At 48.4% G+C, this 26,711-nt stretch overlaps 1 protein-coding gene and 1 long non-coding RNA gene across 3 annotated transcripts in view; one reads left to right on the forward strand and one right to left on the reverse strand.

Annotated features, from left to right (window-relative positions):
- The first annotated feature begins 59 nt into the window (after positions 1-59).
- LOC308534793 lies at positions 60-11,532 on the forward strand. Of its 2 annotated transcripts, none has more exons than XR_013997215.1 (5): positions 60-600; positions 6,559-6,725; positions 7,188-7,265; positions 9,212-9,287; positions 10,123-11,532. It is a non-coding gene; the product is annotated as an uncharacterized lncRNA (long non-coding RNA). The 2 variants fall into 2 exon arrangements; XR_013997216.1 differs by lacking the exon at positions 60-600 and adding an exon at positions 5,345-6,150.
- FBXW8 (F-box and WD repeat domain containing 8) overlaps positions 3,721-26,711 on the reverse strand; it is a gene marked incomplete at its 5' end in the record, with an annotated part of 113,557 nt that continues 90,566 nt past the window's right edge. Inside the window, 4 exons of the mRNA XM_081113357.1 lie at positions 3,721-6,062; positions 6,583-6,693; positions 8,735-8,908; positions 22,131-22,258. Coding sequence (XP_080969483.1) covers positions 5,918-6,062; positions 6,583-6,693; positions 8,735-8,908; positions 22,131-22,258 — 558 coding nt within the window. The 3' untranslated portion in view covers positions 3,721-5,917. The remainder of the gene's footprint in view (positions 6,063-6,582; positions 6,694-8,734; positions 8,909-22,130; positions 22,259-26,711) is intronic.

Below are 26,711 nucleotides of genomic sequence, written 5' to 3' on the forward strand. Positions count from 1 at the left end.
CAAAAAAATGAGTTCGTGTGTCACCTCTGACACGCGTGTCATAGGTTCGCCATCACTATAATTCATAGGTGACGCTCAACCACTGAGCCACCACGGCTGGGCTGCATTCTTGAATTTTCAATTCATAGTTTTGACATGGTTTTGACATAAGTGCGTTACAGGACTTCTCTTACACCCACGCACTGGGGTTCAGACTGGGAAAGGGACAGCCGGGTGCACGTGGGTCTCTAACCTGTTCTTGTCTGGCCCCAACTCTCCCTTCCCAGGGCCTCACCTTAACCCCTATCTGCCTCCGGCACACAGAGGCAGATGTGCTATCTAGGATGAAGTTAAATTTAAAAACCAGAACAGAGCAGCAAGGTGAGTTGGAGAGAAGCGGGGCAGCGTGGACGGCAGGAGTCCGAGGGTGGCAGACGTGGCTGCCTGAGGCTCCTGCCTGCGTCCTGCTGTCAGAAAGTGCTTGGCAGGATGGGGCCAGGCCTCGGAGCCCAGCTGTGCCTGAGGACGCCGGCCTGGGACCTGCCACCACGGTCTCTCGTGCGCTGCGGCCCCCACACCCCGTGCTGCAGGTGGATGGTCAGGCTGCCACCCAACCTCAGGGTAAGTGATGAGGACAGTCTGAAGTCCTGCCCAGAGCTCTGCATCCTAGACTAGCACGTAATTCAACAAACATTTAGGCATTTAGAGGGGAAGGTCAGGGCGAAGGCCTCTGCTTCCTGCTCTCCAGGGGCACATCTGATGGGAAAGACCAATAAGAACTCGGAAGACAGCCAGGCAGTTTCCCGGGGTGGGGCTGGGATGGAGTCTCCTCCTGCTTCCCTTGCTGCTGGGGGTATTTTGCTCACACCCTTGGGTTTTCTGGCCGACAGAAGGGTTCTGGGGTCACTGGACAGCCTGGTGTGGGGGATCTGGCCCAGGAAGCGCCTCCAGTGCACCCTGCAGCCGTGCGGAGGCGTGGTACCCTCCTCATGCCCAGTGAGAGGAACCCCGGGGTCAGAGCGGCAGGGCCCTGGCAGGGCTACAGCAGGCCTGGATCTGCTGGACGCTCCCAGTTTGCTTCCGTTTCGTTCTTCTCAACAAAGGCAGCTCATTAATGTAAAGTGTTTTTATAAATAATGCATCTTCCACTGGCCCCAAGTCCTGAGCTGGAGTTTGGGATGTGGGCAGGCATCAAACGCTTTCACTTGCAGACCACACAGGGACAGGCTTGATGTCTGAAGTTTCAGGCCACTGCTCACCTTAAACGGCTCATTAGAGTGAGACTTACTCACCAGGAGCCCAGGCCATGCTGCTCAGAAGGAAGCTGATGGGTGCTGTTTGTGAGCCTGTGCTGCCCAGTCCACCCGGCGTTCCCGCCTGGCCGCCGGGTGCTGTGAGCCTGGGCCTTTGCCCATTTGGTTGGTTGCGGGGGTGACCAGGGCTGACTTAGTTGGTACAAAACTCCCCAAAGGGTAGGCTACTTCACCGTCTAGTGGGGCTGCTGGCCTTTGATGAACAAGGTGAGGGTTGCTGCTCTCGGCACAGGTATCGAGGTGCCACCTGGCAGTGTGAAGTGGGCAGGGGCCAGGCGCAGTGGCCTGGAAACGGCTCCTCTTACCTGCGGGACAAGCGGGTGTGCCCAGGAGGGGCCAGCTGGCTGCAGACCCAGAGCGAGTGCAGCAGCCCCCTGGCCGGGCCACCTCATCGCAGCAGGTGACGTTTGTTCTGAAACTGATTCTAACTCAGGCAGGTGATAAGTAGATGCACTGGTTAGCCCTCCTTCTATCAGGAACTGCAGTGACTAAGGGGAAGTAGGCAGAAATCAATGCAAAGCCAAATATTTGAAGGAAGCTGCTGTCAGGGCTTTGAGGGCCTCAGGCTACAGAGGGAGAGACGGGCAGGGCCGGTGCCCAGGTGGCGGGTGAGGCCACTTACCCAGGACTCAGGTGGAAATTGGGATCTCATCCTACACCGCCACACCGCCAAGGGGGGAGAGTTACCAGAGCTCGGCTTTTGGACGAATACGGCAATTTGACACAACAGCAGTTTGGTAGGGTTACAGAAGGGCTGTGTAATGGAAATCTAATAGGAGGCCTGGGGGAGACATTTCGCAGCCACGATAGACATGAATTATGGATAAGGAAACGGAGTAAGATTACAGCAGCTTCCAAGTTTGGCCGAGCACCCTCTCAGGGAACGAGTTATTGCTGGACTTTAAAACAATTCCATTATCTTATGGTCCAAGGGACCGGAAAGTTCTCTCTGTGCTTCGCTAATGGGATCTGGGTCCCGTATGACCCGATCCTGTCACAGAACTGAACCTGTCCCTCCTGGCTGCACGGCAGGGAGGCTGCGCTGTGCTGTGAATGCACGGTGGTTTACACAGGCTGCTGTAGAGTTAAAAATACAAGTCGCGTTGGCAAGGGTTCTGCAAACACCTGCTTTGCAAGCTGTCGTCCCACAGTGACCTTGGGGAACGGAGTGGGAGGGGCCAGGGTTTTAAGCACACTTCCCAGGGCATTAGGGTCGCCTTGGTCTCTAGGAATTGTGAGCATGCCAGCAGCGGTCCCTGATGGTTGCGTGAGCTGGGCCCCAAGGGAAAACCGATGGCGGCACCCATGGCTGCCGGGCTCTCTGACCCGCTGGTGACCTCGTGGGCACAGACTAGGTCTGGTCTGCACCCACGTAGTTCAGGGGCAGCAGTAAGGTCTCGGGATGTGCTGAGCAGCAGTTTGCAGCCACCCCCACCTTAGAGCAGTGAGGGCAGCGTCTGTCCCAGCAGTGGGAGGAAGAGAAGCTGCGGCAGGACAGCTCAGTTCCGGGTGGAGCACCTCCCTAGGGAAAGAGAAGGCCTGGTGCCGGGCCATCGGCAGCCTGCTGCTGGAAGCCCCGGTGCGATGGAAACCTGCTGCTGGAAGCCCTCGCTCGACACCGGAGGCTGAAAGCGAGCCGGCGCCACATGGCACCCGCGGCAGCGCAGCCAGAGGGAGTCTGCCACCGCACAGTGGAGGCGGCCCGTCCAAGTCGCCGCAGGCCCTGCACCGCCGCCAGGTGACCATCTGGCCTGGCCGAGGGGGTGAGGCGGGCAGGTCTGTGAGGCTCACAGCACGGTGCCCGGGCAGCCAGCTCTGTAAGCTCAGGGCCGCCACAGCTGCTGCCCAGAGCAAAGGCCCCAAGTCAGGGAGGAGGAGGAGGAGGAGGAGGAGGCAGCTCTGGCCTGAGCCGCTGTCACGGCCCGGCTGTACTGGCGGCCACCAGCTCTGGGGAAGCCGTTTTTCTGTAACAATGGACAGAGTCGCAGGGCCAGGGTCTGCCATTCAACTGCAGAGCAGGAAGCACGAGCCTCAGGGTGGGGGTGGGGAGGAAGACTTCATCTTGGGGTTGTTGCTTTCCCCCTCAGAAAGGCCCCAACTCCCCGCGTCGGGAGATGTTTCCTCCGAACAGCTGAGACCCAGTGAGCCAGGGGTCTTCCAACCATGAACTACTGTCCGGGCATCAGCAGCACTGAAGCAGCACCCTCTAGTGGCAGAGATGCGCCGGTGCACAATTTCACTGGTAGTTTTGTGGGTTCCCTGGCACCTGGGCTCAGAACCCTGTAGTAGTGGTTCTGAGATAATGATTGGATCATGGGCAGCAGAGCCAGGCCACCCAGCACGGTGAGACGTTGGGGCTGGGGGGAGTGTGGCCAGGGGACTGTCACTGTGAGCCATGCCAGGGTTGGCAAATCAACTGAGCAATAAAAACATTGTAGAAATTTAATATTAGAACCAACACAAACATAGTAATGAAGTAGAAAGCAAAAGTCATACAACGTTTTGAGACAGGACACAAGAGCCTGGGTGGGGTCTGGCCCCCGCAGCACATCCAAGTCCCTTCTGTCTGCAGGGCGACAGCGGGGAAGAGCTTGGGAAGCAGAGCTGAGATCTGCAACCAGCTCAGAACGTGGGAGCAGCTCCCTGAAAGGAGCCCATGGGGAGGAACAGCCCAAGGGGTGGACATGGCCAAGCCTTTCTCTGCTGCTGGGCAAATGGTGGTTTATAAAGAGACTCTGGCCCTTTCCCCACCCGGCCGTGTGTCCGGGATGTCAAGTTTACAGCGGAAAACACTCAGGTGGGTGTGCTTGGAGATGACGGTTTGGGTGACAATCTCTTCTTTGCAAAACGCAGTTTCCAGGAATGGGAGGTAAGTTAGATACGGGGTGGGGGGACCTGTGCTTGTAACATTTTACACTGGACCAGCTGTTGCAGTGGATAGCAATAGTTTAAAACTATTTTTAATTTTGGTGTAATTGTCTGGGTCTGATTTCTTTAAACTGTTCAATTATGTAAAATTGCTGCAGAGCTAGTATGGAAGAATGAACTGGGAGATCAGACTGGGCAGAACTGTTTCTTCAAAGGAGAAATGCTACCCAGTGGCGTTAAGACTGAGAGGAACAGCTTCCAGACACGGGGTCGGAACCGAGTGACAGGGAGGAAACCCCTCCTTTACTAACTGCAGCTGCTTCACTCCCGAAGCCGTGGGGCTGAAGGAGGCAGAGCCGTCGCGTCCCGACAGTGCGCCTCCAGGAGGGCAGGCTGGGCGGAGAGGGGACAGCTCCCAGTCACGGCTCCCCTGGCCTCCTGCTGGACATGGGGTTTTAATGTCGATCTTAAGTAATCGGAACCATCACGATCAAAGGTGCTGGGACTGAGTGACGGCCCGCAGGGCTGGGCCATTTGACACGCTGGTGTGTGAGCTCCACTGCCGTGGCCACCCCTGCTGGGCTAAGCGTGCGGGGGAGCCTCTCCTGGCTGGATATTGTGCTTTCCTGGTCTCAGGTCCGTTTTGATTTCTTTTTTCAAAACCAAGTCAGAGTGTTTGGAATTTGCAGGTGTTTTTGTTATTTAGCTTTCTGTTGGTCTTCAGTGTTATGGCATTAGGATTCAGGGTCGCTGAGGAAGGCCTGTCTGGTATCGATCTGTGCATGGTCTGTGGGTATTTGGAGAGGTACAAAATTCCTTATGTATCTATTGGGTCAACTTGTATATTACACCAAGTACATCCTCCTGTTTCAGTGCTTTGGCTGCTGTGATCTGTTGCTAACTCACTGGAATGTGGGTCTTGCTTCTCTTAGTTCTGTCCGTGTTACTGTGACATTTTGAAGGTCTAGCAGGTGGCTGCTGCCAACACTGTAAACCAAGGGTAAGGCAATGGTTTGCCACTTAATCCTTTGCAAGTGGAAGCTGTTTATCAAACGGAACAGTTCTCTCGCCTTGGCTTTATCTTAGTGGTTTGACATGACGGTTCCTCCCGTGTAGAATCACCGTCCATCCCACTTGGAGGATGGCTGTTTATTCAGTGATTATGTAGAAAATATCTGCTTTGTATCACATGTAGACACAATAAGAAGCAAAATAGTCATTAGTGGAATAATGGTATAAATATATAATTATAAAAGCTCTGTGGAAAAATACTGCTAACCCAGGTGTGCACTGGTGTCATGGTGTCGGAGAAGCCCGCCTGCGTGAACACCCGATCTCATCCAGGCACAGCCACCGGGGGCAGGGCTGGAGGCTGGGCAGGTGGGAGCAGGGCCCAGAGAGCCTTGTTCACAGTGATAAGCCCGGGCCTTAGTGGAGCTGCAGCGTCCAGGAGAGACGGGAACCCGCTGGGGTGTCCCCCCGAGGCGGGCGGGCTGGGTGGAGGAGGAGGAGGATGTGGGGAAGGTGTACACATGTGAGTCATCAGTGTGTGGTTCTCAAAGCCAGGAGAGAGGGACCAGTGAGGGGGAAAAGCCTGACAAGCCCCAGCTGTGCAGTCGCGGGAGGAAAACGGACAGAGGGAAAGCGCAGGCAGTTCGGGAAGGTGCGTCACGCAAGTACCCGGGGTTGCATCCTTCCCCCAAACCTTTGAAACCCGGAGCAGAGGTCCTGTTGTTCTTTCCATTTCTCACTGTCCCCTAAGTACTGTCGTAGGGGAAGGCGAGCGCGAGGTCATAGCTGTTACCCGCCGTGGTGTCGCAGGACGAGCGGCAGGCGGGAAGAGCACTCTGCAAGGCCAGCCGGTCCACGGCGAACTCGTAGGCATGGACCAGCCCCCGGTGCCTAGAGGAGCACAGAGAGGGCGCCCTGCAGATCTGCCCTCTGGGCCCACAGTGAGCAGACACAGGATCCCAGGACCAGAGGTGAACGGGTCAGTGCCACAAGGAGAGGCCCCCGGCCTCACAGGCTGCTCAGACCAGGCCAAGAAGCACCTGGGCCTCGTGCATGGAGTGAGGGGTCTCCCTTGTGTGGCAGCTGAGTCACCCAGCAGACCCGCAGGGGGCCTTAACTCAGAAGCCGTGACTAGGACTCTAACCACTGCAGGACCCTAAGCCCTTTGTCTTGGCCTCTCTGTGTCCCCACCCATGCAGCCACCCTGCAGAAGCAGTGAGCTATTGTGGGGAAAACACTTAACATGGCACGTAGCACATTATTTGCTAATATCACTCACCCTATTGCATCTCTAGCTGCCTGTGCCTGAGGTACATCCCGTAGGGAGTAGTGTGACATGGGGGTCCTATTCTAAGATCAAACATAACTGTCTTTTCTGCACGTCCAGACCACAGCAGCAGAGCCCACTGACCTCCTGTGTGTGGCGAAGTTGTCCAGGTCGGCATTGCGCACCACCCGGTCGTAGGGCACGTTGGCCGTGATGAGGCTGTGGCTGGTGAAGGCGAGGTGGCGGACGGGGTGTCTGGAACACAAGGGGAGAGCACTTTGCTGAAGGTAAGTTCGCTGGAAACTGAGCACGTCCTGCAGGTGCTGCCAGCCTGGAAGCTGAGACCTACAGGGCCCTAGGACCCTCTAAACAGGCACTTCTTTGACAGAGGACACCCCCCGGGCGATGTCTCATCTTAGTTCCCACAGTTAGAGCCAGGCCCACTCTGTAAACAAGTCTGAACGCCCCCAACAACGGGGCGTGTTTTGGACGTAAAGGACAAACTCAGCAGCACGCAGGCGAGAACACCCAGGCTGGCTGGCGTGTGACAAGTCACTCCAGCTCCGAGCCAGGTCCATCTGCAGGCACAGAACCATAAAAGGCCTGTAGTCCTAGTCAGGGGGCTCCACGTGACACAGGTAGTCTGGGTTGTAAACGCACATTCAGAAAATCTTGGAATGAAATGGCTTGAAATCTATGTACAAAGTTTTGTTCATTCTAAAACCTTTTCATTGCTACTATGGTCACAGCACTGAGCCAGGACACCCAGGGTGAGAAATGTCCAGTGCACGCGGAGACCTGCCACCAGAGATGCCCGCCTAGTCAAGGTAAGACATACCTGGGGCGGGGGGGGGGGGGGGCGGCAGAAGCTGGGTTACAGGTTCCTCGAGCAGGAGATGGTACAGGCACACAGATGGGCCCAGGCTCTCCAGCACTCAGGGGAGGAGACCACGGCTGACAGGCCCGCTCAGAGGGCACAGGAGAGGGGGATTCTCTCGTGCATAAAGGGATTCTGAGCCCAGGGAGGCAGGAGGAATGGAGAGAAAGGACGGGTGTGAGCAGGACTCAAGGACACAGGCACCTGCCCGAGCGCCAGCTGGACAGAGCTCAGAAGAGCATCATAGCAGCAGTGGTAGGTGACTGCAGTGAGGCATCAGCTAACCGTGACCTGGTGAGGGACAAGCCACTAACTGGTGGTCCAACTGGAAGTGCATTTACAGATGAGTCAGCACCACAGTGCTGGGAACACCCGGCTTCACCAGCACGGCTCACCCGAGGGCACGCAGCTTCTTGGAGAGAGAATGAGACCTGGAGTGCAGGCCTAGTGAGCTGCACGCAGGGGAGGCACTGCTAGAGCAGGTGGAGTCAGTTCTAGACTCTTAAAAGGGATTCCAGTGGGTGGGAGTGTTAGTTGCCTTTTGGCACCACCTGGTGGCAACTCAGTGCATCACCACAGAAGTCAGTAAAGGGCCTATGGGAAGGCTTGCCTGGTATGCTGCGGGCCCTGCAAGTCACCCAGGGCTCTAGTCTATAAAAGCTGCCGAGGCACTCGCTAGCACTGCCTTCCAAGGAAGAAACCACATTCTTCTTTCAACCTGGCCCTCCTTGTACTTAGAATGAAGACGGTGCTGCCTTCCCGTGGGCCTAGTTTAGCATGATTTGCACCAGAGGAGGAACAAAGCTCAGCTCACAATCGCAGGCTGTGGCTTTTCCTCCCACCTGCCTCAGAAGCAGAGTGGATGGGGGTGAGCAAGCATGTCAAACTCAAAGGCTAACACGGGCCAAATAAACGAGGCATGCGGCCCACTGGCGTGAGTTTGACATGCTTGCTGTAGTGTTTAACCAGTTAGGCTCCACTCATGTAAACATACCTACGCCTGTGAAGCCTTCGGCCTGTGCCTATTTAACTGAATATTCGCGTTAAAGGTTGAGACTGCACATTCCTCCTAGTTCAAGCCTGAGCCCATCCAGTCCTAAGTGCCCTTCTACACCATGGAGGGGAGTCCTAGGAATGGGCAGGACAGCACATCCTGCCGCTGAGACTGCGTGGAGGGAGGTTGGAATGAATTAGGCAGTTTTCACAATAGGAGAGAGGAAATGCCTCTCTACTGACCGTGACCGGCTCCATTCCTCAGCCGGAGTTTCCTCACCTGAAAATGGAGATCACAGCAGCTGGCTCTCGGGGTTATGGTGAGGACTGTAAGCCCCAGATGGCACTGAGCACAACGCCTGGCTCAGAGGCTGAAGTAGTGTCGTCATTACTGTTAGCACTAGAGGTGCCGAGAAGCAGCCTTACCTGGAATGCACCTCCCACAGCTTCTGGTTCATCCGATAGTCCCACACGGAGACCAGGCCCTCCTCGCCTCCACTGACAACTTTCCAGTCGTCCATCTGCACGGCGGAGACGCCAAGCTGGTGTGCAGAGAGCGACAGGGCGATCTTGTTGGTGCGGAGGTCATGAATCCTCACCCTGGAAGGCCCAAGATGAGCAGAGGTTAGAGTGAAAGCCTGAAATGACAAACCCTCCTGGGTTGTGCTGGGGTCTAGGCACAACAGCCCTAGGAAGACAGAGACCATAAAACCCCTGTGGTTGCAGAGATCTAAACATGCTAGAAAACGTGGTACGCCGTCACACAGAGGAGGCCCAGACGCAAGGCATGAATGAGTGAAGACCCCACAACTGCTTAGCTGGGAGGATTTAAGAGCACCCAGAACAAGAGAGACTCAGGACCCACCCAGTAGGTGCCTGTCACTCACTCTATCTGCTCAACAGGGAGACGCCTGCCCTGGGTGCCCGTCCACAGAGGAAGGTGAACTCCGCCTCCACATGGGCATCGGCTGCCCTAAGGGTAAGTTTAACTCTCAGCACGGAAACTGCTTGTGGTATAATATTCTGTTAAGGGCAAATCAGTTACGCTTGTCTGCCACCCAAACCCTTACTTGGTTGAGGAAAAATAACATTTTGCTCAACTCTGTCCACCACCATCTTGCTGAAATGTGGGAAGGGAACGCCTACAGTTGAGCAAGTGTAACAGAACCGTGAGAAGTGACTGCCCGGTGCCCACACACTCTTATCTAAAGTCTGGGAAGAGTCACTTGCCTTGTCATCATCTGCATTTCTCCCTGCTCCTCACCTGAGGATATGCTTTTTATTGATTTGAGAGAGAGAGAGAGAAACATGGATCAGTTGCCTCCCGTACTCGCTTCAACCAGGAATTGAACCCACCACCTTTCAGTTTACAGGACAACGCTCAGCCAACTGAGCCACACCGGCCAATCATCTGAATTCTTAAATAAACTACTTTTTATACAAGTATGTGACCTTCCACATCAGGATAAATTATATAGAGACAGAAATCTCTTATCCATTAGGAACGCCAACATACTTAGCTTCTGAAATCAGCCACAAGAGCTACCACTGAATGAGACAAAATGTGTGTACAAGAGACCCCATGCTGTAACTCACCTAGTGGGGGCACTGGGCAAACAGAATGCTGGTGTGGCCAACGTGACCAAAGCATGTGTTTGACACAAAACTGTGGTGAGAAAGGATGACATGTCCTACACTCTCGGTTATGAGAATGCACACACAAGTCTATTCTTTTGAACCGAAAATTCTATACCTAGCTTACCTACCAAATTTGAAGGCAAAATTAAAAGGCTTTTGTTTTTTTCTTTTAACAGAAAAGGACTCAGAGTGAGCAACCTGTAGCTATTCGGAAAGAAAGTGCTGCAGCAAAATCCCGGAGGACTGTGAGGAGCCGACGCACAGACCACGCAGTGACGCACAGAACAAACACTGAGCGTAGCATAAGAGGACAGCTGGCTTAAGACCGAACGTGTCTGCCGGGCAGTAGATACACACAGAGCAAACCCACCTAGAAGAGTTCAAACGGGTCACAAAGCAAAATTCAATATATGCTACACACACGCCATGTTTGCAGGTGCAAGGAAGAGGTAGCAATTTTAACACCAGAAAAGGGATTTCAGAGCACAGAGATGAGATGAGAGTACTTTAGAATGATGAAGGGTACAATTCACTAAATGTTCAATAAAACCTGCCTGGAAAAAACCCAGAAAACCTACATGGACCTAATTTTTTAATTTGGTTTCTTTGGTCATTATAATCTGTTCAGGTTTTCTTTTTGTTTAAGTCTCCAAATCTGAAGATACAGATGAATGCATGACTTTCCAAGAAAGACCCCTGGGGGCAGACAGTCCCAACAGAAGTCACAAAGAGGACACTGGGCAGCTGTCCCGCACAGAGAACCAGAGCACCTGGCCTGCCTGGGAGGAGCCCCCCCCGGCTGCGGCACTGCCCGCAGGAGCAGAGGAAGCTTCCAGACCTCCATAGAGCCAGCACGCTCTTCCAAGAAACCGACGAGGAGAGCACGCGGGAAGGCAGCAATCGATCGGAACCAAGGCTAAGACCTGAATGAAATATTAACTAACAGAATCCACCCAGCGCCTGTGAGCACAATTCACCTACTGTTGTAACAAACGAGAAAAAACACATGGTCACTCCCATGGATGCTGAAACGAAATCTGATGAAATATAATATTTATTCCTAATAAAAAGTCTTTAAAAAATAGTGACCTATACTTTTACCACTAATATGTCACATTGTTTTTAAAAAATGGATATAATTAAATAAAAGAAAATAAGGTGGGAATCCAGTAATCCAGTAAAAATGAGGTGAGAATCAAATGCAAATTAATGTCAAAATCAACAGCTGTATCTTATGTACCAATAACCACTAGCTTTAAAAATGTAAGACCCCACTTATAATAGCAATTAAAGGCAAAATACCCTATAACTTTATACCATATATTATACCGAAATAAATTATAGAAGGCTCAAGAGTCAACATAATTAAACTCTAAATAGTCAGAATAGGAAAGGCCTTTCTAAATATAAAAAACCTGGAAGTCAAAAAGAAAAATATTGATAACTGTATATAAAGTATTTAAGTTTTTCTCACATGGGGGAAAAATCATAAGGCAAAATGATCAAGTGGGGAAACGGTTGGTAACAGAGAGGGCTGGCAAATGCCTTCAAATTGATAGTAAAGACTGACAACCCAAAAGTAACAGGAGAGAAAAGAAAACCATTCACAGAAAAGGAAATAACTAATGGTTTTTAAACATGTGTGACATGTTCTAGTTCACTGGCGATGAGAGAAATTAGGAAGTAAAACTAATGCAATACACCACTTGTCCCCTATCACCCAGCAAAGATAAAGTTTGGCAGAACGCTCTGAGCCCCTCCGTGCTGTGAGACCTGGAGGCAGGTACTTACGTGTGGCTGATGTGAGCATAAATCCCTCTTTGGGGAGTGACTTGGTAATATCCAACAAAATAAAAAACACACTACTGACCTAGCAGTTCTGCTTCTAAGAATTCAGGATATATCGCATGTGTACAAATGCATACAAGGCCGCTGGCCACAGCACTGTTTTTAGTAGCAAAAGATGGGGCTTCTGTTTCAGCAACTTGTTGACCCACTCATTGAAAATCCCTTAATACTGCTGGATATCCTTTTAAATGCAATACTGAGCTCACAAAACCAGCGACTTCCCCAGGGCTCGAGCTGAGAACCAGCCTGGAGAGCTGGAGCTGCAGTGCCAGGCTCCTGTGTGCATGTGTGGTGGGTGAGGCTGCTGGCAGGTGCCAATCTCAGGAGCCAATGGGTCTGGATCTTACCTGGACACAGGCCCACCCAGAGGGGGAGGGGGTGGGAGTATTGAGATTCCTGCTTTATAAAAATGCCAAAGTAACCTTCTACAAATGAAAATACAGTCCCTGGAATTAACAGGCTGGAAGAGTTTATGAATTAGAGGATACATCTGAAAAATTACCTAGAATGCAGAACAGAAATTAAACAGGTGAACAATGTGAATGAGGGGTTAAGAGACAGGAAGAATAGAAGGAACGGTTTAGCATGTGTTGGAAAGAAGTTCCAGAAGGAAAAAATAGAGTGTGTGTGTGGCAAAGAAGCAATATTCAAGTAGTTAATGGCCAATATGTTTCTTGAATCAATGACAGTGATGCATATTCATACTTCATGAGCCATAATCAAAATAAACAGAAATACCACCTAAGAGTATCATATCATAAAGTGGGAATATGCAAAAGTCTAAAAGAGGTCTTAAAAGCAACCTAAGGAAAAAAGGCATGCCCTACTAAGGAATGACATTAGAGCGACGGGAAAAACTAGAAACAACATTTAAGTCCTCATGCAGTTGGATGGCACAACTCGCTCCCTCGATGGAGAGGGAGCTAAAGCAATCACGGTGCATCCGGACAGTGGAGCCTGTGCAGCCACTGGAGAGTGAGACAGAGCTCGGAACACTGACAGGCAGCTGTCACCAAAGCACGGCCCTGCGTCCAACCACGGCCTGCGTGTGACAGGCGGAGGGTGTATGCTGGGCACGTGCAGTAGCTCCTTAGGAAAGGCTCACTGTTCCCGGAAGACCGAATGCTTCCTATTAATGCCTCTGTGCTTTAAAAAAATGTATATTTCTATTAATTTCAGAGAGGAAGGGAGAGGGAGAGATAGAAACATCAATGACGAGAGAAAATCACTGATCAGCTGCCTCCTGCACACCCCACACTGGGGATCAAGCCCACAGCCTGGGCAGGTGCCCTGACCAGGAATCAAAACGTGACCTCCTGGTTCATAGGCTGACGCTCAACCCCTGAGCCGTGCTGGCCGGGTGCCTCTGTGCCCGTTAATGAAGTTTGAATGTACAGGATACCTGTTTAAGTAAAATTGAAAAAATGTAAAGAAAATCCTGGAAGGACATATTCAAATTGGTAGCAGTTACCTGGGGGAAGAGTGGCAGCTACAAATAAGGGGGGAAAGGCGGCTTTTACTTTTTTCTTCAGGACACTGCCATGTTGTTTTAAGAAACAAGAACTCATTTGTGACTGAACGGGCACCGTGAGGTACAGCCACGCTGTTTAAGCTGGGTGGGGCGTGCGCAGGCATTCGTTACTCTAAACTGTGCACATCCCTCACCCTCCCATGTGCATACCTACTCTGCTTCAAATATAGATGTCGCCTCAGAGCACAGAGGAGATGCATGAATTCTTCCTGGGTAGGACATGCAACTAACTGGGTGACACATATTAATGGCGACCCCTGTTACTCCAGCAGCCATTTAATCCACTTCCCAGGAGGGAGCTGGACCTGCAGGGATGCAGGAGAACGTGCAATGTGCTGGGAAACGAAGGTCTCCCCTCCAGCCCTTAGAGGCACCATCAAGGCCCTGGTGGTGAAAAAGGGCAGGAAGGTGTCAGCACCCTAGGAGCTTGGCCTGTAGCAACCACAGCCCAACGGCTTGCTAATGGGGACCTGAAAGGGACAGGAAAGCAAACATTTAGCCCAAACACTTTTCAGCACATATCTGGTTAATAAGGGCCTACTTTGCCGTGGTGATTTTCATAAAGAGCCCCTCTGTTGAATATTTATGCTCTGTAATTTACAGTTTGGCTGTTAAGGAGACAAAGGCAAACACGAATTTGGTCCAGAAGTTCAAAGTTTGCCATCTGTTTTCCTATTGTATTTAGATACCAGCACGGATGGCTCCAAACAAAACAAACAAATATACCAAAAGATACAGCACTTGCGTATTTTGTATCACCAAGGAGACAAAAGTGGGCCAAAACAGACTTCACTTCTCCCCACAGGGAAAAGGAAAAGCATTTACATGACATCTCCTTGGAGAGCATCACTCTGGCCTCTTGTCGCCAGATAGAAACAGCACGCACCACAGCGTGCGAGGTCCACACAGCCGCTCAGCTGCACATGCAGGGTCCGGTGTCTGCCTCGAACAGCTGACGGGGCGCGGCACCAACCCGAACGCAGCGCACCTTGGCAAAGCCCGTGTCCTCAGCTCTCAAATCAAATACTCGGCGCTGGGAACAGGTAGCACAGCAAACGGGCACAAGTATATGCCAAGACGGCTGATTCCAGGGACAACAAGAAGCCAATGGTAGGTACTGAGTCCCTATCTAGCACGTATTTCATCAACTTTGCCCGCTGAAAAGAAAAATAATTGGTCCGAAAGCTGTAATTGTATTATGTTTAATATTCATGGTTGGATTTGGAGGGCTGTTCCAGCACTCCCTCTCTCCAGTCCCTCTCTAATGAAAATCGCACCATAGGAGTCGGCTCTAGCCCGCCAATTAAAACAAAAGACACCAGAACCTTCCAAAGCCTCCAACAGAGGAGCATCCATCTGATGGGCAGGAAAACGTGCTGGAACGGAGAGGGAGGCACGCTCGGGTTGGTCCTGTGCTAAGAGCTTTGAATAACTTATTACAACACTTGCAGATGGAGCAGATACAACATGCACGCCCCACTCTCGCTCTAACAGCAGGCAGCAGGGCCAGAGCACACCGCAACTTTGTATTTGTCAGGGCAAGCAGTGAGCGCTGAGACTCTTTAATTGGGGGTCACAACTCAGGGCTGGCTTCCCATTGCTTTGGATTAAATAATCCCATGTAATAATAACGCAAGCTGCAAAGGTGAAGCCTATTCCGGCTCAGCTCGGCAGTTTCATTAAGAAGGACCTGCCCGTCAGCTATATTTCTATCCAGAAAATAAAGGGAACAAGCAAGAGGCATTAAAATATAGGCTTAAAAAAAATGACCAAATTAATAAAGAAAATTAGTATTTTAAAAAAATCAATACATGATTCTGTTTTGTTTCATTTAATCTGAGCTATTAAAGAGGATTTTAAATATAACCTTTATATGCCAAAATCAATAGCTTTATCTAGATAATACTGGTGATGGCCTTTAGTAAGTGATTCACTTGAAACAGCAACTAGAAAAACAGCCCAGTTTGATCCAAAGAGGCTATGCTGAGAGCTCTCTACTTTAAAGCTGCGTCTCTGAAGTCTCCAGTTCTCCGTATCTTGCCCACAAAGAGCAATAGGCCCCTTGGACTAATCACTCCACCTTCCTGGGCCTGTTTCCTCAGCCAGGTCAACAGGAGAGAGCTCTGCGTGGCCGTACATTCTGCGGCCCCTCACAAGCCAGCCCACGGTTTCACCTCTAGACACAATGATGTAGGAAACACCAAAATAATAGGGCACAGGACCCCAAATTGGAAACGCAGAAACATTCCATTTACTTTAATTTCTTTTTAAATTTTAATCAGATGAGTATACCTCGAATAACCCCTCTATTTTATGGTCAATTGATTTTCAACAATGGTGCCAAGACAATTCAATGGGGAAGGAATAGTCCTCTCAACACACGATGCTGGACAATTAGTTATCCACATGCAAAAGAATGAGGTTGGACTCCCACCTCACACCATATACAAAAATTAACTCCAAATGCATTGTGACCTCACTCTAAGAGCCAAAAGTACAAAAATTCTTTGAAGAAAAAACAGTAGTAAATCTTTGTGACTCTGGGCTAGTAAATGACTTCTTAAATATAATACCAACAGCACAAGTAACAACGAAAAAAGAGATGACCTGAACTTCATCAAAATGAAAACCTGTGTGCTTCGAAGGACACCATCAAGAGACAAGAGAATAAAAAGACAACCCACAGAATGGGAGGACATATTTACAAATTCTATCTGAGAAGGGAGGGTATCTGGAATACATAAAGAGCTCTTACAACTCAGTAAGTAAAAAGAGAACCCAATCTAAAAAATGGGCCAACGATCTGAGTACACATCTATTCAGAGAGGCCAAACGCCCATCAAAGGGTGCTCAATGTCATTAGCAACCAGGAGGATGAAAATTAAAACCAATGGTTCTTGACTTTCTCCGTCTGACTTATTTTGCTTTTCATGACTGAAAGAGACTTGACTTTGGGTGGTGAATGCATAATGCAATATACAGATGATGTATTATAGAACTGTACACTTGAAACTTATATAATCTTATTAACCAAGGTCACCCCAATAACTTCAATAAAAAATTTTAAAAACCACAATGAGATACCACTTCACCCATTAGAACAGCTGCCATCAGAGACAATGGCACATATTGTTGAGGAGGTGGAGAAATTTGAACAGCCACTCAGACAGTCTGGCAATTCCTCAAGTTGTTAAGCACAGAGTTACCAAATAAGCCAGCAATTCCATTCATAAGTATATATCCAAGAAAACAGAAAACATATATCTACACAAAATTTGTACTTGAATGGTAACCGCAGCATACATAATGGTTAAAAAAAACCCCAAAACACAAATGCCCATTAACTGACAAATGAATAAATGTGGTATATTCATACAATGAAATAGTATTTGGCTGTAAAAAGGAAGGGGGTAGTGACTCATGCTGCAAGTTTATCTTATAAACATGCCAAGTGGAAGAAGACAGTCACAAAAGGTCACATGTTATATGATTCCATTTATGTTATATGTGAGGTGTTCAAAACAGACCCACAGAGACAGAAAGTAGGTAGTGGCTGCCTACACCTGGAGGGACAGGTTGGAGACGAAGAGTGACTACTAATGGGTATGAGGTTTATGTGAAGTGATGAAAATGTTCTAGAATTAACTTGGTGGTGGTTGTATAACCTTGTGAACTTTACATTGAATTGCAATTTAAATTGATGAACTGTAGGTATGAAATTTTCTCTCAATAAAGCTGCTAAAAATAATCTTGAGATGCCCCAGCTGGCTTGGCTCAGTGGATAGAGCATCAGCCTGCAGACTGAAGGGTCCCAGGTTCGATTCCGGTCAAGGGCACATGCCTAGGTTGCGGGCTCAATCCTCAGTGTAGAGTGTGCAGGAGGCAGCTGATGGTTCTCTCTCATCATTGATGATTCTCTCCTCTCTCTCTCTCTCTCTCTCTCTCTCTCTCTCTCTCTCTCTCTCTCCCTCCCTCCCTCCCTCTCTCTTCCCCTCTGAAATCAATACAAATATATTTTAAAAAATAATCTTAAGATTATGGAGAAGAAGCAGTGCGATTTGTTGGTTCAGTGAATGCTGCCTTGGCAACTCACTAACAACCTAACATATGCCCTTACCCCCAACTCTTGTCTGATTCTTCCCGGCAGAGCACTGATAAGCTTCTCCATTCTAGACCCAGAGTTGACTGGGAAAGAAGGAGCAGATCACAGAGGAGAAGACTGAGCGCCACAGGACAGGAAGGGGCCTCCTTTACCAAAGCCTCTACTGCTGAACACAGCATTTAATTAAATCGTTTAAGAGAGAGAGTTCTGATCCTGGCCCAGATGCAGTGAGCCCAACACGGCTCTGACCTCTGCTGACTGCAATCACAACCCCTGCACAAAACACAAAAAGCCAGTTACTGAGGACTCTGGGGAGTTAAGGAGAGACGGTGGGGAAAAGGTTTCTCATTTTCCCTTTTCTCTCCCAGCCTCGCGCTGGGGATGAGCGCCAGTGCAGAGCCGTGTGGTGCTGCAGGAGCTTAAACGCTAAAAGAAACTTCACTCTGAAGAACCAGGAAAGGGGGCCCGTGCGGAACAAATAATGTCATAGAACTGCATGGTGGCAGCAGTGAAGGCAGGTAAAACAGAGAGAAACCCAACTACTGATCACAGGCCCAGAGAAAGGAGCCGTGGAGGCTGGCAAGTACAGGGATGAAGAGGGGACCTGGAGAAGGGAGCCCATCTCTGAATGACCCCCAGCAACCCCAGGCTCCTCTCTGAGCTGTGCAGACAGCCCCCTGTGGAGGCCCTGAGGACTCCACTATTCTGCCCTGCTGCCATCTCAGACTATCCCGCGTGGCACATGGGCCCACAGCTAGAGGGGCACGGCAGAGGCTTTGGAAATTGAACAGACACTGCAATCACCACCCACCAAAGGCAAGACAGCACCTGCAGTCTGCACCTAACCAGGGTGACGGCCTGCCTTTAAATCAGTAAAAAAATCTCAACAGTTGCCAGAGGATTATATAACAGGATCCAAAGTGGGCAGGACCTAACATTCAAAATGTCCAGGATGCAAACCAAAATTACCTGACATACCCACCGCCCCCCAAAAAAACCAGAAAAATGTGACCCATTCTCAAAGGGAAAAACAACTAACAGATGTCAACCCTAAAACAACCCAGATTTGGGGAATCATTAATAACTTTAAAGCAGCTATTGTAACTATATTCCATGAGGTAAAAGTAAAATGGTGCCCCGCTGGTGTTGCTCAGTGGTCGAGCATCAACCATGAACCAAAGAGATCACGGGTTCGATCCCTAGTAAGGGGTGTGCAGGAGGCAGCCAATCAATGATTTTCTCTCTATCCCTCTCCCTTCCTCTTTCTCTAAAAAATCAATAAAAACATGTATTTTAAAAAAGGTAAAAAGGTGCCCTGACTGGTTTGGCTCAGTGGATAGAGTGTTGGCCTGCAGACTGAAGGGTCCCGGGTTCAATTCCGGTCAAGGGCATGTACCTTGGTTGCGGGCACATCCCCAGTAGGAGGAGTGCGGGAGGGAGCTGATCGGTGTTTCTCTCCCATCGATATTTCTAACTCTCTATCCCTCTCCCTTCCTCTCTGTAAAAAATCAATAAAATATATATTTTTTTAAAAAGGTAAAAAGGTAAGAAAGACTGACATTTGGAACAGAGAAATAGAAACTATGAAAAAGAAATGAACGGAAATTTTGGAATTCAAAAATACAAAATCTGAAATAAAAGTCACCGATGAGCTCATCAGCAGAATGGAGATGACAGAGGAAGAGCTAGTGAACCTGAAGTTACACAATAGATACCATGTGACCTGAAGAGGTGGAGCTGGGAAAGAAGTGAACAGAGCTTCCGTGATCTGTGGGACAATATTAAAAGGTCTAACATCCGCACCCCCCACCTCTCACCAAAAAAAGAAACTCCTTGCAAATTCCACCTGTTTGCAAACTAACTCAAGCTGATTTCCTTATTTTTTTAAAATATATTTTATTGATTTTTTACAGAGAGGAAGGGAGAGGGATAGAGAGAAACATAGATGAGAGAGAAACATCGATCAGCTGCCTCCTGCACATCTCCTATTGGGGATGTGCCCGCAACCCAGGTACATGCCCTTGACCGGAATCAAACCTGGGACCTTTCAGTCCACAGGCTGACACTCTATCCACTGAGCCAAACCGGTTTCAGCTGATTTCCTTATTTTAATGAAAAATTATTTTTGTCTTAATCTGGGACAGTTTTATGCATCTTTAGAGCCCATGTCATTCTCAAGTTATTTATAAAGTACTAAGAGAATGCACTGGAAATTCCGTTTTTTAAGTTAAGAAAAAGGAGGGTCCAGGTTTTTAAAAATTGCATTAGCCATTAAGTTACAGTCTAGGATGTAGTTCTTTTCATAGTATCTGACCCCTTACTCCCACTTTTGAAATAAAACAAGCTGTACAAGCATGGGTGTGCCTCTCTAATGAGCTCCTACTCATAGCTATTAAGCCTTTGAGGGGGAAAAACCTCATGATATTTCCCTGTACTACATTTAGAAGTTTAGGTTCCTTATTCCTTCCTTTTTCCAGATGTACAATGTTTAACCCCTGTGTTTCAAATTCATATCGCTTATCCTGCTACTCTGACTCATAGGAATAATCCTCCGTACGATGGTGGGACTCGGACATACTCTGGTCAAACAGCTGGCACACAGTAGGGCTGCCCTGACTGAGGCCACTTCGGATGGCCCCCTCCCCAACTCCAAGTCATTAGTCTGTTCTTTTCATCCACGGAGACAGAGGGTTTAAAAAATAACATTGGTTTACTAATAAAATGGGCTTAATGTGATCAAGTCTGGATTGCAAGATGACCACAAACTCTGCACGCTGAGCAGTGGCTCCTCGCTGGCAATGGTCGCATGAGTAGGCAGCCTGCTCCGGAGTTAAGTCAGCTTTGCTTAACTCTGGAGTGTGTGTGTATATACACTTTAACTGATAACTCACTTAATTTTCACTGCTTTTTAACTGATTTGAATGAAGAAAATTTATCCTAAAGTGCACTAGACTTTTGTTTTTATGGGTGGGGATACATAAAAGATAAAGTTTACAGTAACAGTTGATGAATTAAAGGCACACAACTACCTAACGAAATGATTCTTGATGTTTGTGATTCCATTGCTGCGTGTTATCAGCAGTGCCTGGACCAGAACGGTCATCAGTTTGAAAACAGGCATTGATAAAAAAATTACTCATTCCTGGATTCCTTTAAATTTTGAAAATGAACAGTACGCTAATAAACACTGACTTTATAATCATTCAAAGTGTGTGTACATTTTTGGGACACGCTGTATACACTGAGTGTGTGCCACTCGGACTACCTGGCATCGGGGTGGAACCGACAGTGGTCCCGACAGCCTGGCGTGCCCGTCCCCTAGAGCTGACTGGGCTAAGGCAGGCGGAAAGCAGGTTTCCGGGAGTCCAGCTGTGGCGGCCGCCTACACGGCCACGCTGTAAACCTCACCGACAAGCCCCACCCTCCCACCTGGACGCCGCAGCGCCCTTGCATGTGCTCTCCTGGAAAGCGAGGAGCTGCGAGGTCCCCTTGGGGAGACCCTATCAGATAAGCTTGGAGCCTTTGTGTAGCTCGGTCTGGAAACTAAAACGTGACGGTAAAACTACAAACTGACGTGTTTCATTTGCTGGGGCACACGGGGCCACTTATCAAGCCTGGCTGCGCTTTTTAAGAGGAAAACTGGACACACTGAGGAGTTCAATTCTCAAGCCTCGGAAATATCGGCTATGTCTGGGGGCCTTGAGAAAAGCGACCAAGTATTTCCTTTCAGTAAAGCATTCTCACGTTTTCTTTTGGCTCTGAGGGAAAGGGGTAGTGGAGGGTGAAGGTCAGGAGTTGAAAATATTGTTTGACAAAATGATTATTTTTGCAAGTGCTGCACTGCTGCGGCAGAGATGTGGGGCTTGGCACGGAGGAGGCCCCGCTCGCGTCTGATCCCCCCGCCGAGCAGCCACCACCTGCAGCCTGGGGCCAGCAGAGGAGGGGCGCGCAGACCCTGGCCTCTAGCCATGCCACCTCTCCTCAGGGCTGGATCAGACATGGCCTATAACCAGCCAAAAATTTAAAAAAGGAAAAGAAAAGACATGGGGAGAGGACATGGGGATGGGGGAAAAACACTAAAATTTGGACACGGAGTCTTTTCAAACACTTTAATCCTTTCGTGCTGATGGTTCCTGGAGCGTCCGTGGCTGGCACGGGACCTGCACCAGGAAAACCCGACTCCCCGAGCCAATGCGCTGAAGAGAAGGCTGCTAATCACCTAAATAGGAACTGGAATCTGTTCACATGCGGCCTCTTCCCCATCACCAGCGGGACACCACGGCGCTCGGAAACACACTCTTGACATCATTTGGCAGGCAACCCTATTTCGTTGAACATGATTCATCCCTTAGGTTATTGTTTTTAATATTAGAAAGTGAGCTTTTAAATGCCAAACAAATTTATTCCAAGTGGTCTCACTGGGCCTTCCACCAACTGCGTCCACCAAATGGCTTAAAAGACCACCTTCCCGTGGCGCTGCAGAAAGGAGGCAGAGACGGCGCCGTCCAACTATTACCTAATGCGAGGCTGTTCTCCAGGTTCACAGAGACAGCATCTCTGGGATGGGGCTGAGCACAGTGGACGGAGCCGTGGAGTGAGCACTGCGGAGTGTGAGCCGCGGAGGACACGCGTGAGCAATGAGGTTGGGCAGCCAGGCCGCGACACAAAGAGCTGTGGCTACAAAACCTGCTACTCAGACATACCTCCGGTCCATGTTGCCGCTGACCATGAGGTGGGGAGGGCTGTCCCTGAGGTTGACGCAGGTGAAGTCGCCAAGCGCGTTGCCCAGTTTCGAGAGGCAGCGTTCTGCTTCCAGGCTGTAGACCAGGATCTGGGGAGAAAGAACATGCGGGTGCCCTGTTATTAGTACATACAGCAGCCCTACATCAACACGCTTCATTTCAGCACATCCAGGCAGGGCTTTGCCCCAGCACCTAGTAAAGATGTTCTGCCACTAAATACGCTGACCTTTTCCAGGGAGTGAGATTGCAGGGAGAGGGCTGTTAGAATGACAGAAGGAAATGCAAAAGGAAATAAAGGAAAATCCAGAGAATTCCTTAGTCCAAGGTGCAAACAAACTCAAAAGACACACAGAAAAATGCCAAATGAAGAAATTAGGTTTGCGTCTCCTAAGAGGAAACGAAGGTCACTGACTGCGCCTGGTTTGGAATCAATGGGAAAGCGAGCAGATCCAGAAGCATGCGGCCAGCCAGCGCGGGTTCTCTTTCTTCTTCTGCTCCCTGTATTCATACCACGGAAGGTGCAGGAAAGAACAGTTCCAGCATCCAGGAGGATGAAGCTTGCACAGTTAACCACTAGATGAGTCCTTTAGACTAAACGACAAACCCCAAGTCCTGGTCCCAATGCTTCTCTTTTCAGTCATTCTCCACTTGCTAATTTTAAGGAGCTCTGTTCCATAACGTACGGAGGCAAATAAGAAGGTGGTCTTGATCTCTAGACTATATATATATATATATATATATATATATGTATATGTATATATATATATATATATATATACACACATATATATATACATATACATATATATATATATTTATATTTGATTTTTTTTTTTTTTTTTTTTTTTTTACAGAGAGGAAGGGAGAGGGATAAAGAGAGTCAGAAACATTGATGAGAGAGAAACATCGATCAGCTGCCTCCTGCACACTCCCCACTGGGTATGTGCCTGCAACTGAGGTTGACCAGAATCGAACCTGGGACCCTTGAGTCCGCAGGCTGATGCTCTATCCACTGAGCCAAACCGGTTAGGGCGACAATATATTTTTTTAAATGTAAACACTTCCGTACCTTCTCTCCAGCAAAAGAAAAATAAAAAGATGATTCATAAATAATCTTTCTGAAGATTTAAGACTTCTCCTAAAAAAACCTTAGTAATTCAGTTCAACTTAATTAACATGAACCACTTGCTTTGGGTCAGTCACTGTTGTAAGTACTGAGGACACATCTTGCTCCCAAATTCACAGTCAAAAACCTCTTCATCAACACAGTTCGGTGCCTACATTCCATTCTGTTGATCATGGGGTTAAAATCAATCACTGAACTCGAAAGTTTTAATATGAATATTTTGTAGCGAGTCTCCTCTCTTAGTACACATACGAAAATGTGCTTTCATTGTCATGTTAACCTATTCATTTATCAAGTATTAGTATACAGGTTCTTATTTTAGTATTGAGAAGTGAACAAACTGTCTCCACCTTGAACTTCATCAATCTCACTGTCAACACACATTTCTAACAAGTGAATCTTTAGAAATTCCTAATAGTCCAGGCAACCCTATAATACTAACTATTGCTAACAGCATCTGGAAGAGGGCGATTTCAAACTTTAACCCATAAAGACTAGAGTAAACAAACTAAATGTTATTTTTATGCAGTTGAAAATAAAAGAAAATTTCAACAATTCTAAAATATCCAAAATAAGAGTCTTCTTCCAGGTAAGAACACAGTAATAATCAAATCTTTTATCTACAGGGAATAACATAAAAATTGCATAAAATCAGCTCCTGGAGAGAAAAAAATTAAAAACAGCAACTTCATGGTCTATCTTAAAAGTAATATTTTACACTTATCATTATAGACCTTTCAGTAGGATTCTTGGACTCAATATATCTTGTGGGTGTTTTTTTTTTTGTTAATCCTCACCTAAGGATATTATTTTCCATTGGTTGTTTTTTAAAGAGAGTAGAAGAGAGGGAAAGAGACAGAGAAAGAGACGCACTGATGTGAGAGAGAGACAGTGATTGGTTGCCTCTTGCACTGGCACCAACGGGGTCTGGGGATCGAGTCTGCAACCGAGGTACGTGCCATGACCAGATTCAAACCCGCAACCCTTTAGTCTGCAGAATGACACTCTAACCACTGAGCAAACTGGCTACGGCTCAATATCTTGTTTTTAAAATACTTCAGCTTCTATAGTCGGAAGGTAGGCCTTTAAAATATACAATGTCCATGGTAAATATAAGGATTGAAATCTGATATTGAGTCAGTTCCTATTCTTTACTTTTTCTAGTTCTTTCTTTACAAGTGGATGGACCATGTCTGAGGGACACAATGAGTTCGCATCCCTCTGTGAAGAGCCTCTGCATAAAGACGTCTAAGCTATCAGGACTCGTGTATCTCCTACAATGCTTAGTAATTCAGTGAATCAGAACTATCCCAACAGTACCTGCACCATTACGTTTAGTTAAAGACCACAGAGATTAGAAAACACATTACCCATCTCGGAGGCGGTTCTTTCCATGTTACAAGTCCCTTAACGACCTTTACCATTCCTCCCCCTCTATTCCTCCCTCCCTCCCGTACTCTCTCTCTTTTAATAAGGTTGAGCAAATGGGACTTCATTTTATCTGACTGCCACAGACTAGTGAGATTAATTATTCATGCTCACACTCTCCCTCTTGTTAAGACCATGCATTAGACTAATTTTCCTCTTTATTGCCCTAGTTGGGTGAGTCTCAACCCATGGCCACTTGACTCACCCTCAGAGGTGTATGGATATGCTGGAAAGAAGGAAAAAATTACCCATAGCTACAATCTTGGAGAAAATATTCTGCACTAATGCGACCGCCAAATCAATAGATGTTGCTGGGGATTTTTTCTTTTAAATACCAAGTGGATAGTACAAAAGAGCTTACATAGTGATTACAGGGCACATTTTTATAGGAGTCAGATGCTTCTTCAAGAACTTTCTAAAACAGTGAAACCATGTTAAGAGTGGCATATATTTTGCAAAGATAACTACGAGAGATGCATTCTGGGTGGTTTTCCTTTCTCCTTAGCTTCCAGGCAGATGTAGAGGCACCTGATGGAAGCAATCACTGTTTGAAAAGAACTTCAGGGATCTTAAAGTATTTTCATAAACCCTAGTCTTAGAATCCTAACTCTGAATTTTGTTCAAGTTAATCTAACATAACAGAATTATATAACGAAAGCAGTAACCTCCTGTGCATCCACCTCTCAGAGATAACCACTTGAACAGCTTAGTGTATATACTGCTAACTTCTTCTATACACATCTGTCTGTGTCTACCCGTCTCCTCCCTCTCCCTGTATGTGTGTATAAAATTATTCTTTTCCATGAATGGGACTATTGCTCTACAATTTGGTTTTCCTATTAAATACCAGGAGTGTTCTTTCCCCGTCAATACCTATAGGTAAACCTTGTTATTTTTAATGGCAGCATAGAATTTCTCTGTGGATATTTAATTCCATACTGGTAGATATTTGGGTTGTTTCTAATTTTTAGACAAAATAAATAATGCTGTAATTCGCTCAACAGCCAGTCAACAGTATTTATTAACCATCTTCAGTGGAGTGGGCACTGGAATGACAGGGACGGCGGATGACGCGCAGAAGCCTCCGCCTGCTGCCAGCTGAAACCATCCACCTCTCCGCCAGCTGGTGCGCGGCCACCAGCTGTCCTGCTCCTGCAGACGAGGGGCTCACCTCTCTGAGGAGACCCACCTTACAGCCATGTCCTAGCAGCTGGTGTTGTAAGCAGCAGGGACAGCCCTGTAGAGTCAGGAAGGAGCCACAGGCCCAACATCTGGGAAGCATCAGTCACTGTCCTGGTGCAGGAGGGCCCTGCACCCTCCAGGTGTGGCCTAGAGCCCTAGGGGCCCTAGGCCGTTTAGTGCACCCAGGACTGGCTGTCCAAGCAAACCCTCAAGGAAAGGGCTGAGAAGTAACTACTGTCCCTGCAGTGGGGTGAGCTCAAGGCAGGCCAACGTCCTCCTTCACACAGGAAGAACTGGATTTAGCACTGCAAACACATTCTAAATCTAAGACTGCTACCGACCCCATAACCTGGAACCACGTGTATGCAGAATCGCCATGAAGAGATGACAGCCTTGCAGCCTCCGACTTTTGGTCACATGATGGTGAATGAAGAAAGGAACCCCTCTGTTTTCTTTGATAAAGTTTACAAAAATAGTCTTCCTCGTGCTCACTTATCTGCCAAAGGCATTGCACGAACAGCAGTATCAAACCAAGCAGCAGCTCACCTGCTACGCACCCCAGCACTGCCCTTCTGAAGGGGTAGGAGTGGCCAGAAGGCTTCCTTACACTGAAGCAGCGTTGTGAGCTGCAGCTAACTTGTATACGGCCACTAGAGAGGGAGGGAGTGCCAGCACAGGACTAGTGCTGCTGAGCTGGACTGAAGCAGAGTGAAGAATAAAGGGCATGGGAATTGATTGAAATTCTTGGAGATGACACAGTCTACCTACTTTCTTTTCTGATCCCTGATAACCTGCCTCCCTCACGA

Source organism: Myotis nattereri (assembly GCF_964212035.1).
Source record: "Myotis nattereri genome assembly, chromosome: 19".
Taxonomy (NCBI): Eukaryota; Metazoa; Chordata; class Mammalia; order Chiroptera; family Vespertilionidae; genus Myotis; species Myotis nattereri.